Here is a 12,427-nt window from a genome sequence, read left to right as displayed (position 1 = left end):
AAGATGTACGATCACCTATAAACAGTTACTATTATTATTTATTTATATAGCGCCAACATATTCCGCAGCGCTTTACAAAGCACAGTAAGAGGACACGGGGAACATAGATACAACTAACAAATGTACAACAGAGTTCCAAGCAGCACAAATATTGCAACAAAAACAGTAAACATTAGGAGGATGACCCTGCCCTTGCGAGCTTACAATCTAAGCGTAGTGGGGGACACACTAGGTTAGGTGATGTGGGGGGATGAGGCAGTGAGCCTTTGCCTCTGATTACATTGTGAACAGATAAGTAAACAGGGGCTATAAAATGTTATAAGCTTGTCTGAAAAGGTGTGTTGTAAGAGTTCATTTGAAGATGTCCAGGTTTGGAGCATGACGTACAGGCTGTGGAAGAGAGTTCCAGATAAGGGGTGATGCTCGTGTAAAGTCCTGGATGCGAGCATGAGAGGAGGTGATCATCTTAGAGGCCAGGAGAATTTCTTGGGAGGAGTGAAGGTTGCGGGAGGGACAATATCTTGAGATTAGTGAGGAGATGTATGGAGGAGACAACTCGTAAAGGGTTTTGTATGTTAGAATCAGGAGTTTCAACTGTAAAAAGGCAACTGAAGTGAGAGGTATTTGGAGGCTGCCATATTTGTTATCTGTTAAACAAAACCAGTTGCCTTGCAGCCCTGCTGATCTATTTGGCTGCAGTAGTGTCTGAATCACACCAGAAACAAGCATGCAGCTAGTCTTGTCAGATCTGACAATAATGTCAAACACCTGATCTGCTGCATGCATGTTCAGGGGTAAATTATTCACTACATTAAATAACCTGGTTTCAGCATCAGAAACACTTTGTCCCCCTCTCTGCCCTCCTGTGCCTCACTTTGTGCCCTTGTCCCCCTCTCTGCCCCCCTGTGCCTCACTTTGTGCCCTTGTCCCCCTCTCTGCCCCATGTGCCTCCCTTTGTGCCTGTTTGTCCCCCTCTCTGCCTTCCTGTGCCTCACTTAGTGCCCTTGTCCCCCTCTCTGCCCTCCTGTGCCTTACTTTGTGCCCTTGTCCCCCTCTCTGCCCTCCTGTGCCTCACTTTGTGCCCTTGTCCCCCTCTCTGCCCTCCTGTGCCTTACTTTCTGCCCTTGTCCCCCTCTCTGCCCTCCTGTGCCTCACTTTGTGCCCTTGTCCCCCTCTCTGCCCTCCTGTGCCTCCCTTTGTGCCTTTGTCCCCCTCTCTGCCCTCCTGTGTCCCCTCCGCTGCTCGTGTATAGTGTGAAGAGGCAGCAGCGGCTGATCCATCATTTCCAGATGTCAATGCAGACCTCTCATCTCTAGCGGTGAATGCAGCCCTCTCATCTCCCGCACTGCTCCCCTAGTGATGGTTTCTGCTGATCGTGTCATCAGCAGAAGCTGGCACTAGAGGAGTAGTGCAGGAGATGAGAGGTCTGGGATTGCTGCTGGAATTGATTTTCAGGTGAGCCGGTGCTGCCACTTCATATGATACACGTGGAGCGGAGGGGACACAAGGGGCAGCAGAGGAGGACACAGGGACAAGGCAGGGAGTCCCTGACATTGCGGTGTGTCTGCGTTTAGTGTCGGCGGGCATTTGTAAGTCAGGGAGTCCCCTTCTTTGGAATATAAGACCCAGGGAATTTTTCTCCCCATTTTGAGGGAGAAAAGGTGCGTCTTATATTCTGAAAAATACGGTAAGTAAATAAAATTGAGAAGCCATAATAAATAAGAGGATTTTCATGTTTCTTACTAATCCCTTTAGAAGAGCCTAGAAACCAAACTCTCTGCATGAATTACATTGAGCCAACATTCAACACGTTTCTAGAATGTCAACAGATCTACGCTGGCTAATGTACAAAATTCTCCCCCAAATTCTTGTAAAGCCTTACAGCCTTCCAGCCAGTCCTGCTGCAGATGAAGCTGTCTAAACTTTGCCAGGAGACAAATTAGGGCGCGTGAAACAGATCCGAGTATTTATGGAATTCGGGGGAAGGGGGGGAATGGACATAGATTGGAAGAAAACATAACGTATTGCACATCTCAGTGAGTTATTAAGCTTGCATTGTTCCTGCTGGAGCCTGTGGGCTTTATGCCTTATTAGTGTTCTATATAAAGCTGGCAGACCGCCTCACTCTGGCATCTCCTGTCTCAGTTTAAAGGGGGGGGGGGGGGGGAGAAAAAATAAAAGCAATTTAAATATACCGGAGATGAAAATTACAGCATGCAGCAGCCAGGCAGCTTCTCAGGAGATAGCGTGAGATGAGACATATAGGTTGGCTGGTGTGATAATTGCGGCCTACGCTCTATGAGCCTGAAGATACCTCCCGTGGACAGGTTGTTGTCTTGCATGTCTGTGGTTCAGCATGATGTGAGAAGCAGCACTGGAGGAGATGGGAAGAGCAGTCAGCAGGAAGATGTGACAGCCCCAGGTCTAGCACAGCTCATATATACCTTATTTAAAATTAATTATGCATAGAAAAAAAGGGGGGGGGGGTTGTACTAAAAAAAAAAAAAGGAATATAGCTGATCCACCTGCAGAGGCACCTCAAGCTACTTAGTAATAGGTATCCTGAAGTACCATCAATACTAAGGGGGCGGGGCGCCTGTAGCTACCTATGATGGGCAAGGGAAGTAAGGGAGAAGTGACAGCTGGGACAATCAGCACGCTTGTGGTGCAGTTTGGCGGTGGGTTGTAGGTTCATGGAGAGCAAAGTGTAGGGTGCCAGGACATCAGGGGTGTAGCAATAGGGGGTGCAGAGGTAGCCACCGCATCGGGGCCCTTGGGCCAGAGGGGCCCCCTTCAACTGCAATATTATCTCTCTATTGGTCCCGTGCTCATAATAATCACTTCTATAGATACTTGGAATAGTAGTAATCATTAACAAACTGTTTCCCATCCCCTTCTTGCATCTCAGACTGAATGGAGAAACAGGGTTTGCAGTATACAGATGCTGTAACCAGGGAATAAGGTGCAAAAATAAAGGCTTATTGCAAATGCAGGCATACATTCAAACGTAAATGCAAATATCATGCAAACCTATGCACAGCACACAATATATACAAACAACCTGGGAAGCAGTGACAAATAAATAAAACACTGTGACTGTCTAAGTTCTGGCAATTAGCTGTAGGAAGAGGCAGTCCATGTGATAACAGGAGGCATGTGATGAGTTGCAGAAAATTAGGGCTGCTCACAGTCCACAGAGCCCTCTGCTGGTGGCACAATGAAAGTCCCAGCAGTCCATGCAAATGCTGCCACCAGCAGGCAGGAAAAGGTTATGCATGGTTCCTGACATCTGTGCCTATTGGCTCCAGTGATGTAAATCCGGGCCTGCCTGGGGGCCATATTCTGCTGCTCACATTCATATTCTGCCGCTCACACTCGAGCCCTCTCCATAAACAGTTACTCTTCTATCCCTGATTTGTTATTTTAATCCTCTTCCTGTTTGGAAATAGCGCTAGTGAGTGAATATTACTGGAGACTTCACTCTGACACATAACAGCAGCCTGTTGAGCTTATGACAGGAAAATTAGTGTTATTGAGTTTGGAAATGACATAGAACGGGATGATTCATAATTTAATCAGAACAAGAGTTCACACAAAACCCTCAATGATGGAGTAAATATTGGCCCTGCAGCCTCTAATTAAGGTTTTATATGATTTTCTCTGACAGTTAGAAGAAATTGCTACAAATTGTTCCAACACTGAGGTGACAGTGATCTGTGTGAGCAGTCGGATATGCGGAGGCTGCTGCAGTACCTGGGCCTGGACCAGAGGGGGGGCTCTACTTCAGCTGCTGATATGGTGTTATAACTCTGTATGATGAACATATCCTAATTGTGTTGAATATATTGTAAACTACAGTTATGTTATTCTTGTTCTTTTGTTGCAAAGCTGTTTTCCTGCGTCTGTGAATATCAGATGCAGGGAAAACTGTTTTCCTGCGTCAATGTCAGGTGCAGCTTGGCTAGCTAGAATAGCAGTCTGTGAACTATCTAAACTCCTCCCACTCTCCCTTCACCACCTAAATGAGATATTCAGGTAGGTGGCACCAACCAGTCTTTGAATGCAAACACAAAGATGGTCCTGCCCACATGCTGTATGCTGCTAAGAGAGATTAACACTACAGCTCAGTCTTATGCTCCATTCCAGTCTTGTTGCTCCCTGCTCAGTCCTTAAGTCTCGTACTCACGAGGCACAAATGTTGCCAGTTGCGCCAGGTCCCTCTGCGCTGCAGCCGTACACACGGCGCACAGAGGGACACAGATTCGGCGGAAGCTGTCGCTGAATGTCCCTTCCCCCGCGGAAGCTCCGTTCACTGTGGGTGTGTTGCTGTCGCTAGTCCGCATACACACGGCGGACTAGCGACAGTTGCGGCGACAGCTGTAGCAGGCGATTGACTCGTCGCTACACATACCCGCCACGATCACCGGTCACAACGCTGCCACATCGCCGCAGGCTCCTCCCTCTGCCGCCTCTATGACGACAGGGTGCTGACAGCCAGTCAGGATCCGCTTTCATTGGCTCCTGAGTGACGCTGTCTATCAATGGGAGCCAGTGTGATTGGCTATCCGTGATTACACGGTCAGGAACCAATGAAAGTGGCTCCTGACCTGCTTACAGAGCTCTGCCATCTAATAGACGGCAGAGTGAGCGAATTGCAGCAGGTTTCAGAGCGGCGAAAGCGGCGGTAACACGCGACTCATTGCGATGTTGAATCTACGTCCAGTCAGAGCGGCAGCACCTCCTGCGGACGTAGATTCATACTGCGTCGGTCTGGAACCAGTAAAGTAAGTTGCCTTTTTATGGGAAACCAGAATAGAGACATATACAAAGGCTGCCATCTCAATTCTGTAATAAACATTGCCAGTTGCCTGACTTCTGTGCTGATGCTGTGCCTGTAAGTCCTGTAAGTCCTTGGACTAGAATGAGCAGCAGATCACATGCTGGGACTGTACTGGCTGCTTGTTTTAGGTGTGGCTCAAATACAACTAAAGCCAAAAGCTCAGCAGGACTGCCAGGCAACTAGCATTGTTTATAAAGGTGACAGCCTCTGTATTCCTCTCATATCAGGTTCCCTTTAATACTTATTGCAAAATCAAAGAAATGCATGAAGAATGGTTGCGTTTGACAGATGAGGTTTTAAAAATCCCAGGCATTACCCTGGACAGCATAACACTAACGACAACCTCATTGATTTCCAATAATTGTTTTCCATCTCATTTGCAGGTTTCGGGATGACCACTCCAGTCACCGTCGCGGGAAAAGTATTCCTCATCTTCTACGGCCTTTTTGGATGTGCTGGGACCATCTTATTCTTCAACCTTTTCTTGGAAAGGATAATATCGCTTTTGGCGTTGGTGATGAAGGCTTGTCACGAAAGGCGGTTACGACGAAACGGGCTTCTGCCTCCGACTGTCCGCCGAGGATCCTCCGTCTCAGAAGTGGACAGCCTGGTTGGGTGGAAGCCATCGGTCTACCACGTCATGCTGATCCTGGGTATCTTCGCCATCACCCTCTCCTGCTGTGCGTCAGCCATGTACACTCCGGTAGAGGGCTGGAATTACATAGACTCTTTGTATTATTGTTTTGTCACTTTTAGCACCATTGGATTTGGAGATCTGGTAAGCAGCCAAAACGCCGTGTACAAATATCAGGGATTATACAGGTTTGGAAATTTTATGTGTATACTTTTGGGAGTCTGTTGCATTTACTCACTTTTTAATGTCATATCGATTGTAATCAAGCAAGTTTTGAACTGGATTCTTAAAAAATTGAGGTGCCGATGCTGTAACAAGTGCCATAAATCTAACCCCCGACTCGGGCGCCGCAACGCCATCACCCCCGGGTCTCGATTCCGCAGGAACCAGCTGTCGATGGATGCTGAGGGCACCTATGACAGCGACACGGAAGGAAGGAGGCTGTCGGGGGAGATGATCTCCATGCGGGACCTTACGGCCTCCAATAAAGTGTCTCTCGCCATACTGCAGAAACAGTTATCGGAAACAGCCAATGGCTACCCCAGGACTGTGTGCATCAACACAAGACAAAATGGCTTCTCAGGTGGGGTTGGAGCTTTAGCCATCATGAACAATAGGTTGGCAGAAACAAGTGATTCTAGGTAGAGTCTTTTCACATTTCTATATTTTCATTATATTTTTTCCAATAAAAGTTGATAAACTCATAGTAAACTTTCTGGATGTCTACATCTAACCAACCATCCATCCACTGCTCATCAAAACTACTAATCTCGTACTCATCAGCATGCAATCACGTGTCATTGTAGAACGATATGACCGCTATGAGCCTCCCAGGAGGACATAGTGGGCCTTGTGTATCACCATGTCTGAAAGTGATAGAGATTTGTTCGTTGGGCAGTTCAGCCTCCTGGCCTGCAGGCCGCAAGCGCCATTTGGATGCAATTACATGCAGCCGAATGGCAGTATTCAGTAACACCACGGCATCATGTCACGTTTGATACACAGCATTGTTACCTGGTGGCCGAAAACCATCTCATGTTGCATCTGAGTACAGTCAAGCCCACATGCAATGTTATGGAGGGGGGCAGCCTGTCCACTGCCTGTGCCAAGCGCTAACAATTGCCTGGCTGGTGGTGCACGTGAGCAGCTGACAGGGGATAAATTCACCGCCTTCAGCTGTTCATGGAAAAGAGTCCTAACTGCTTGTGCTGCCCAAAGCAAATGATCATCATATCCCTTTCTTTATAATGCATGTCCCAGCCTAGGGTCGCCTGAACAGTAGGTTACACAACATTACTTGGATACAAAGAATCAATGGGCTAGATGTACCAAGGTTCTACAGCATTGGAGTACATATGAGAACTTCCAGAGCGGATTGTATGATTATATTTATTTTAATCAAGTCTGAAGTGTGTGTGTGGGGGGGGGGGGAGTTAGATACTTACCTCAATATTATGCAGGAGAACAGAGGCACCAAAAGGATAAAAGGAAGCTAAATGAGCTTAAACAAACAAATTCTTGGTAAATAGGGGAGGTAGTGATGGACTTACATCCTCCAAGTAGACACACAACGACTGTAGTAAAAACATAGTTACATAGTTATTTTGGTTGAAAAAAGACATACGTCCATCGAGTTCAACCAGTATAAAGTACACCTCCAGCCCGTCCCCCACATACCCCTGTTGATCCAGAGGAAGGCGAAAAAACCCCACGAGGCATGGTCCAATTAGTCCCAAAAGGGAAAAATTCCTTCCCGACTCCAGTTGGCAATCAGATAATATCCCTGGATCAACATCATTAGGCATTACCTAGTAATTGTAGCCATGGATGTCTTTCAACGCAAGGAAAGCATCTAAGCCCCCTTTAAATGCAGGTATAAAGTTTGCCATAACGACTTCCTGTGGCAATGCATTCCACATCTTAATCACTCTTACTGTAAAGAACCCTTTCCTAAATAAATGGCTAAAACGTTTTTCCTCCATGCGCAGATCATGTCCTCTAGTCCTTTGAGAAGGCCTAGGGACAAAAGGCTCATCCGCCAAGCTATTATATTGCCCTCTGATGTATTTATACATGTTAATTAGATCTCCTCTAAGGCGTCTTTTCTCTAGACTAAATAAACCCAGTTTATCTAACCTTTCTTGGTAAGCGAGACCTTCCATCCCACGTATCAATTTTGTAGCTCGTCTCTGCACCTGCTCTAAAACTGCAATATCTTTTTTGTAATGTGGTGCCCAGAACTGAATTTCATATTACAGATGTGGCCTTACTAGAGAGTTAAACAGGGGCAATATTATGCTAGCATCTCGAGTTTTTATTTCCCTTTTAATGCATCCCAAACTTTTGTTCGCTTTAGCTGCAGCGGCTTGGCATTGAGTACGATTATTTAACTTGTTGTCGATGAGTACTCCTAAGTCCTTCTCCAAGTTTGATGTCCCCAACTGTATCCCATTTATATTGTATGGTACTAGACCATTGGTACGACCAAAATGCATGACTATACATTTGTCAGCATTGAATTTCATCTGCCATGTATGTGCCCATATAGCCATCCTATCCAGATCCTGTTGCAATATGACACTATCTTCCTGAGAGTTGATGATTCTGTACAATTTTGTATCATCTGCAAAAATAGCAACATTGCTCACTACTGAATCTACTAGGTCATTAATAAATAAATTGAAGAGCACTGGACCCAGTACAGACCCCTGTGGGACCCCACTGCTAACAGTCTCCCATTTTGAGTACGATCCATTGACCACAACTATTTGTTTTCTGTCCATTAGCAAGTTCCCTATCCATGCACACAAACTCTTCCCCAGTCCTTGCATCCTCAACTTTTGCACCAGACTTCTGTGGTTAACAGTGTTGAAGGCCTTTGCAAAGTCCAAGTATATCACATCTACAGCATTCCCAATATCCATATTAGCATTCACTACCTCATAAAAGCTGAGCATGTTAGTCAAACAGGACCTGTCTTTAGTAAACCCATGTTGATGCTGAGAAATAAGATTATTTTCTACTATGAAGTCATGTATAGTATCTCTTAGTAACCCCTCAAATAGTTTGCATACAACTGATGTTAAGCTTACAGGTCTATAATTTCCTGGATCTGATTTTTTGCCCTTCTTAAATAATGGGAAAACGTGGGCTGTACGCCAATCCACTGGGACTCTGCCAGTTGCAAGAGAGTCACAAAAGATAAGATAAAGGGGTTTAGCTATAACTGAACTTAATTCCCTTAGGACCCGAGGATGCATGCCATCCAGGCCAGGTGCCTTGTCTATTTTTAATTTATTTAGTCTTGCCTTCACTTCTTCCTGCGTTAAGTATTTAATATTACAGTTAGAAGATTGAGACTCTTCTGCCTCTGTAATTTGCAACAGTGCTGTTTCCTTTTTGAAGACAGAAGCAAAGAAAGCATTTAATAACTCTGCCTTACCTTGGTCATCCACCATTGAGTTCCCACCCTCATCCTTTAGGAGTCCTATACAGTCAACCTTTCTTTTTTTAGAGTTGATGTACTTGTAAAACTTTTTTGGGTTAGATTTGATATCCCTAGCGATTTGATTTTCAGCTTCGATCTTTGCCAGCCTAATTTCATTTTTACAATTTTTATTGCACTCCTTATAATTGCTTAGTGCAGCCTCGGTCCCCTCCTGTTTTAGGACCTTATAGGCATTCCTTTTCCTCTTCATTTTATCCCTAACCTTTCTATTCATCCATAGAGGCCTTTTTTATTCCTAGACATTTTGTTTCCATATGGGATATACATACTACAATATTGATTGAGAATAAGTTTAAAAGCTTGCCATTTCCCTTCAGTGTCCTCCCCTTGTAGTACATTATCCCAGTTCACCAAACTTAGTGCCTGCCTAATTTGATTGAACTTTGCTTTTCTAAAATTCATAGTTTTAGTGGTCCCGCTGCCCCGTGGACTATCAGTCACCAGATCAAACGTTATCATGTTGTGATCACTATTTCCCAAATGTTCTTGAACCTGCACATTTGATACATTATCTGGTCTATTAGAAATGATCAGATCCAGTAACGCATTCCCCCTAGTTGGTTCCGTTACCATTTGAGTCAAGTAATTGTCCTGTACAGTCAATATATTTTATTTATGAACTCCAAATATGCAACGCGTTTCGCAGGTTTGATCCCGCTTCATCAGGCAATGACAACGGAGCAATAGCATATGTGGTCAGTAGAAGAGCCAGGCACCTCTGTTGGGAATCCTTGAGAGGGTCCATAGACATCTGGGAGCGTTCTGTGCGAGAGAAGTGTTAAGATAAGTTGTAGCAAAATATATTGGTATTATTTTTAAAAATTTTACTACAATAACTTACACTTTAGAAATGTAGGACATTGGTAAATGTTACCGATATTCCACTACCCAAAATTGGGCGCCCATATTTCCTCACGCGCCCCTTTTTTATGCACGGTTTTTGTAGTATCCTGCGAGGGGAAAGGGTGTGAGATAAGTTTTTGAATGACAAGAGATGGTTGGGGGTGCCTGCGTGGGATAAATGAGAAAGCAGCGTCAAAGACTCTTTAAATAAATCAGGCCTTGGGGCAGTGCTCTGGTTTTGATCCATACAAATTAAAGAGGGACTGTCAGCCACAAAATTCCATTTACCCACTGCTCTGTGTTTAATATGCAGCCTTATCCTGCATTGCAAGCACTCCAATCTAGTCAGAAATGTTTCTGCTGCAATAAATCTTATCTCAGTCAGTCTGGCTCTATTTTTGCCATTGCCAAGGAGAAGGAAGCGTGTCATCACCACTCCCACATTCCTGCTCCTCACTGATTGGCTGAAAGCAGTTCAGTGAGCTGCTGAAATCTGATCTATGTTGTGCTCACATGTGTTTACAAAGCAAGCTAGATATGACAGTGCAGTTTCTAGGGGGGAAAAAGTAAGGGTAGAAATGACACCAGGACTTCAGTCAGAGGAACGCAAGATGAAAAATGCCAAGAACAGAATAATCTTTATTTACTATAGTAAGGGAGGAAGTGACATCAGGGTTGCCTTCAGTCAGAAGCAGTAAAGATGGAAAATGCCTGAAACAGTTTTCTCTTTTTACTATATAAAATTAAATCAAAAAGTGGACAGTACAATACATCTGTTATTTAAGTAGAAGTAGTTTTCTACTTATACATGTTTTTTTTTTCCTGGGATAGTATGGTTGTCCCTGCTGCTTGTAGTGAGAGGAATATGGAGACTGTCATATTTATTTCCCTTTAAACAATACCAGTTGCCTGGCAGCCCTGCTGATCTATTTGGCTCCAGTACTGTCTGAATCACATCTGAAACAAGCATGTAGCTGATCTGCTGCATGCTTGTTCGGGGTCTATGGCTAGATGTATTAGAAGCAGAGGATCAACAGGATAGCCAGGCAACTGGTATTACTTAAAAGGAAATAAATATGGAAGCCTCCATATACCTCTCACTTCAGTTGTCCTTTAAGGACCTACTGATCATCATAGCAATGTGTGCTTAATCGTTCCTACTTCACTAGTTTTATATCCTAATTTCGTTCATTTGTTGCTGACGATATTTAGAGACTTATGTACTCATGAGATGAAAAGCAGACGCTTTAATTTATGCCCTGTAAATAATGTACTCCATAAAATAACACCATATATAATACATAAATCTAGGGAATGGCAGCTGAATATTAATCTACTAGTCATGCCTCGCTGTCCAAAATGTAAAAAAAGAAAAGAAAAATTAAGCTTAATATGTTGAGTAAAGATAAGAATCATTACATGGATTGTTTTTATACATATCCTGAAGTTTTGTTCATATCTAAAATCGAAATAGCTGACGGCAGCAATTTTAAATTTTTTTGTGTTTTTTTTCCCCCTCCCGGCGCTCCACTACGCAGTACGATTTTGTGCAAAGCGCTTTTGCAGAGCGATTCTGTTTTTTCACTTCCTGACGTCAGTGAACTCTTTGACCCGGAAAATAATAAATACAATGGCCTTGATGCACTAAAGGGTGCTAAGTGTCAGCACGCTAGTGAAAATGAACTTAGGACGCGAAAACTGGCGCATCACGCACTAATATGTGCGCAAACGTTTGCGCATGCAAAGTTTAGTGGTGCGTGCGAAACATCACACGGTGCGCGTGAAACGCTGCACCTCTCGCTTGCTAAGCGTACTTAGCACGCGAACGGTGCGACGTTTCGTGCGCATCGTGCGACGTTTCTCGTGCACCGCTAAACTTTGCGCTAGATCTATAACAGCTTTAGACGTGCAAACTACTTAGCACTCTAGTTTGCACATCCAAAGCTGTTAGGCTTCCTTCCATTGTAGCAAAATCGCCCTGAAAATGGTCCATGCAGCGCTGTTGTGAATGGAAAAGAGACAAAATGCGCTGATATGAACTATCCCATTAGGATTCATTGCACAGGGCATTTTAGGGCGTTTTTCAAAGTCACCGGCGCTCAAAAATAGCTCATACCGCACCAGGTGTAAAAACCCCTAAAAGTATTTGATTTTGTCTTGGCAGTAGCTCATGAAACGAATGCACAGCTGGCTATCGCAGTCTGTGAGAGGGAGGGTAGCACTGAGACCTAGCCACACCCAACAGATGTACACACTGCCAGTAGTTTACTGTGAATGCAACAGGGGAGCATGGCGACCATTTAGCTGCTGGCTGCCCTATTCAATTGGGGGAGGTTTCCATGACATGACTGCATAAACCCAAACGTCCCAACTTTTTGAGATGAGAAAGAGGGACATTTTAAGACACGCCCCTGTCACACCACTAACCCCGCCCCACCACACCCCTCGCCATGCATATCACAAAGAATTTAGATTCCAAAGATGTAGTTTTATCAATCAAGCCACACTGGTCCTTTTTATCACCATTATATTTCTTAATTTAAAGGAGATCTGTAGTGAGAGGGATATGGAGGCTGCCATATTTATTTCCATTTAAGCAATA

The 12,427-nt window shown here is 44.5% G+C and overlaps 1 protein-coding gene across 2 annotated transcripts in view; it reads left to right on the top strand.

Moving 5' to 3' along the window:
• The window catches only part of KCNK12 (potassium two pore domain channel subfamily K member 12), a 171,277-nt gene that overhangs the window by 131,354 nt on the left and 27,496 nt on the right, over nt 1–12,427 (top strand). The window contains exon 2 of one of the 2 annotated variants that reach the window (XM_068279723.1): nt 5,224–6,115. In XM_068279723.1, the coding sequence (XP_068135824.1) occupies nt 5,224–6,115 (892 nt within the window). Of the gene's footprint in view, nt 1–5,223; nt 6,120–12,427 lie in introns of those variants that run through there. The other variant, XM_068279724.1, reaches the window with a different exon arrangement.

This window comes from Hyperolius riggenbachi, chromosome 4, assembly GCF_040937935.1.
Source record: "Hyperolius riggenbachi isolate aHypRig1 chromosome 4, aHypRig1.pri, whole genome shotgun sequence".
Taxonomy (NCBI): Eukaryota; Metazoa; Chordata; class Amphibia; order Anura; family Hyperoliidae; genus Hyperolius; species Hyperolius riggenbachi.
Note: the sequence above shows the minus strand (reverse complement) of the source record. Positions and strands in the feature narration are given on the sequence as shown.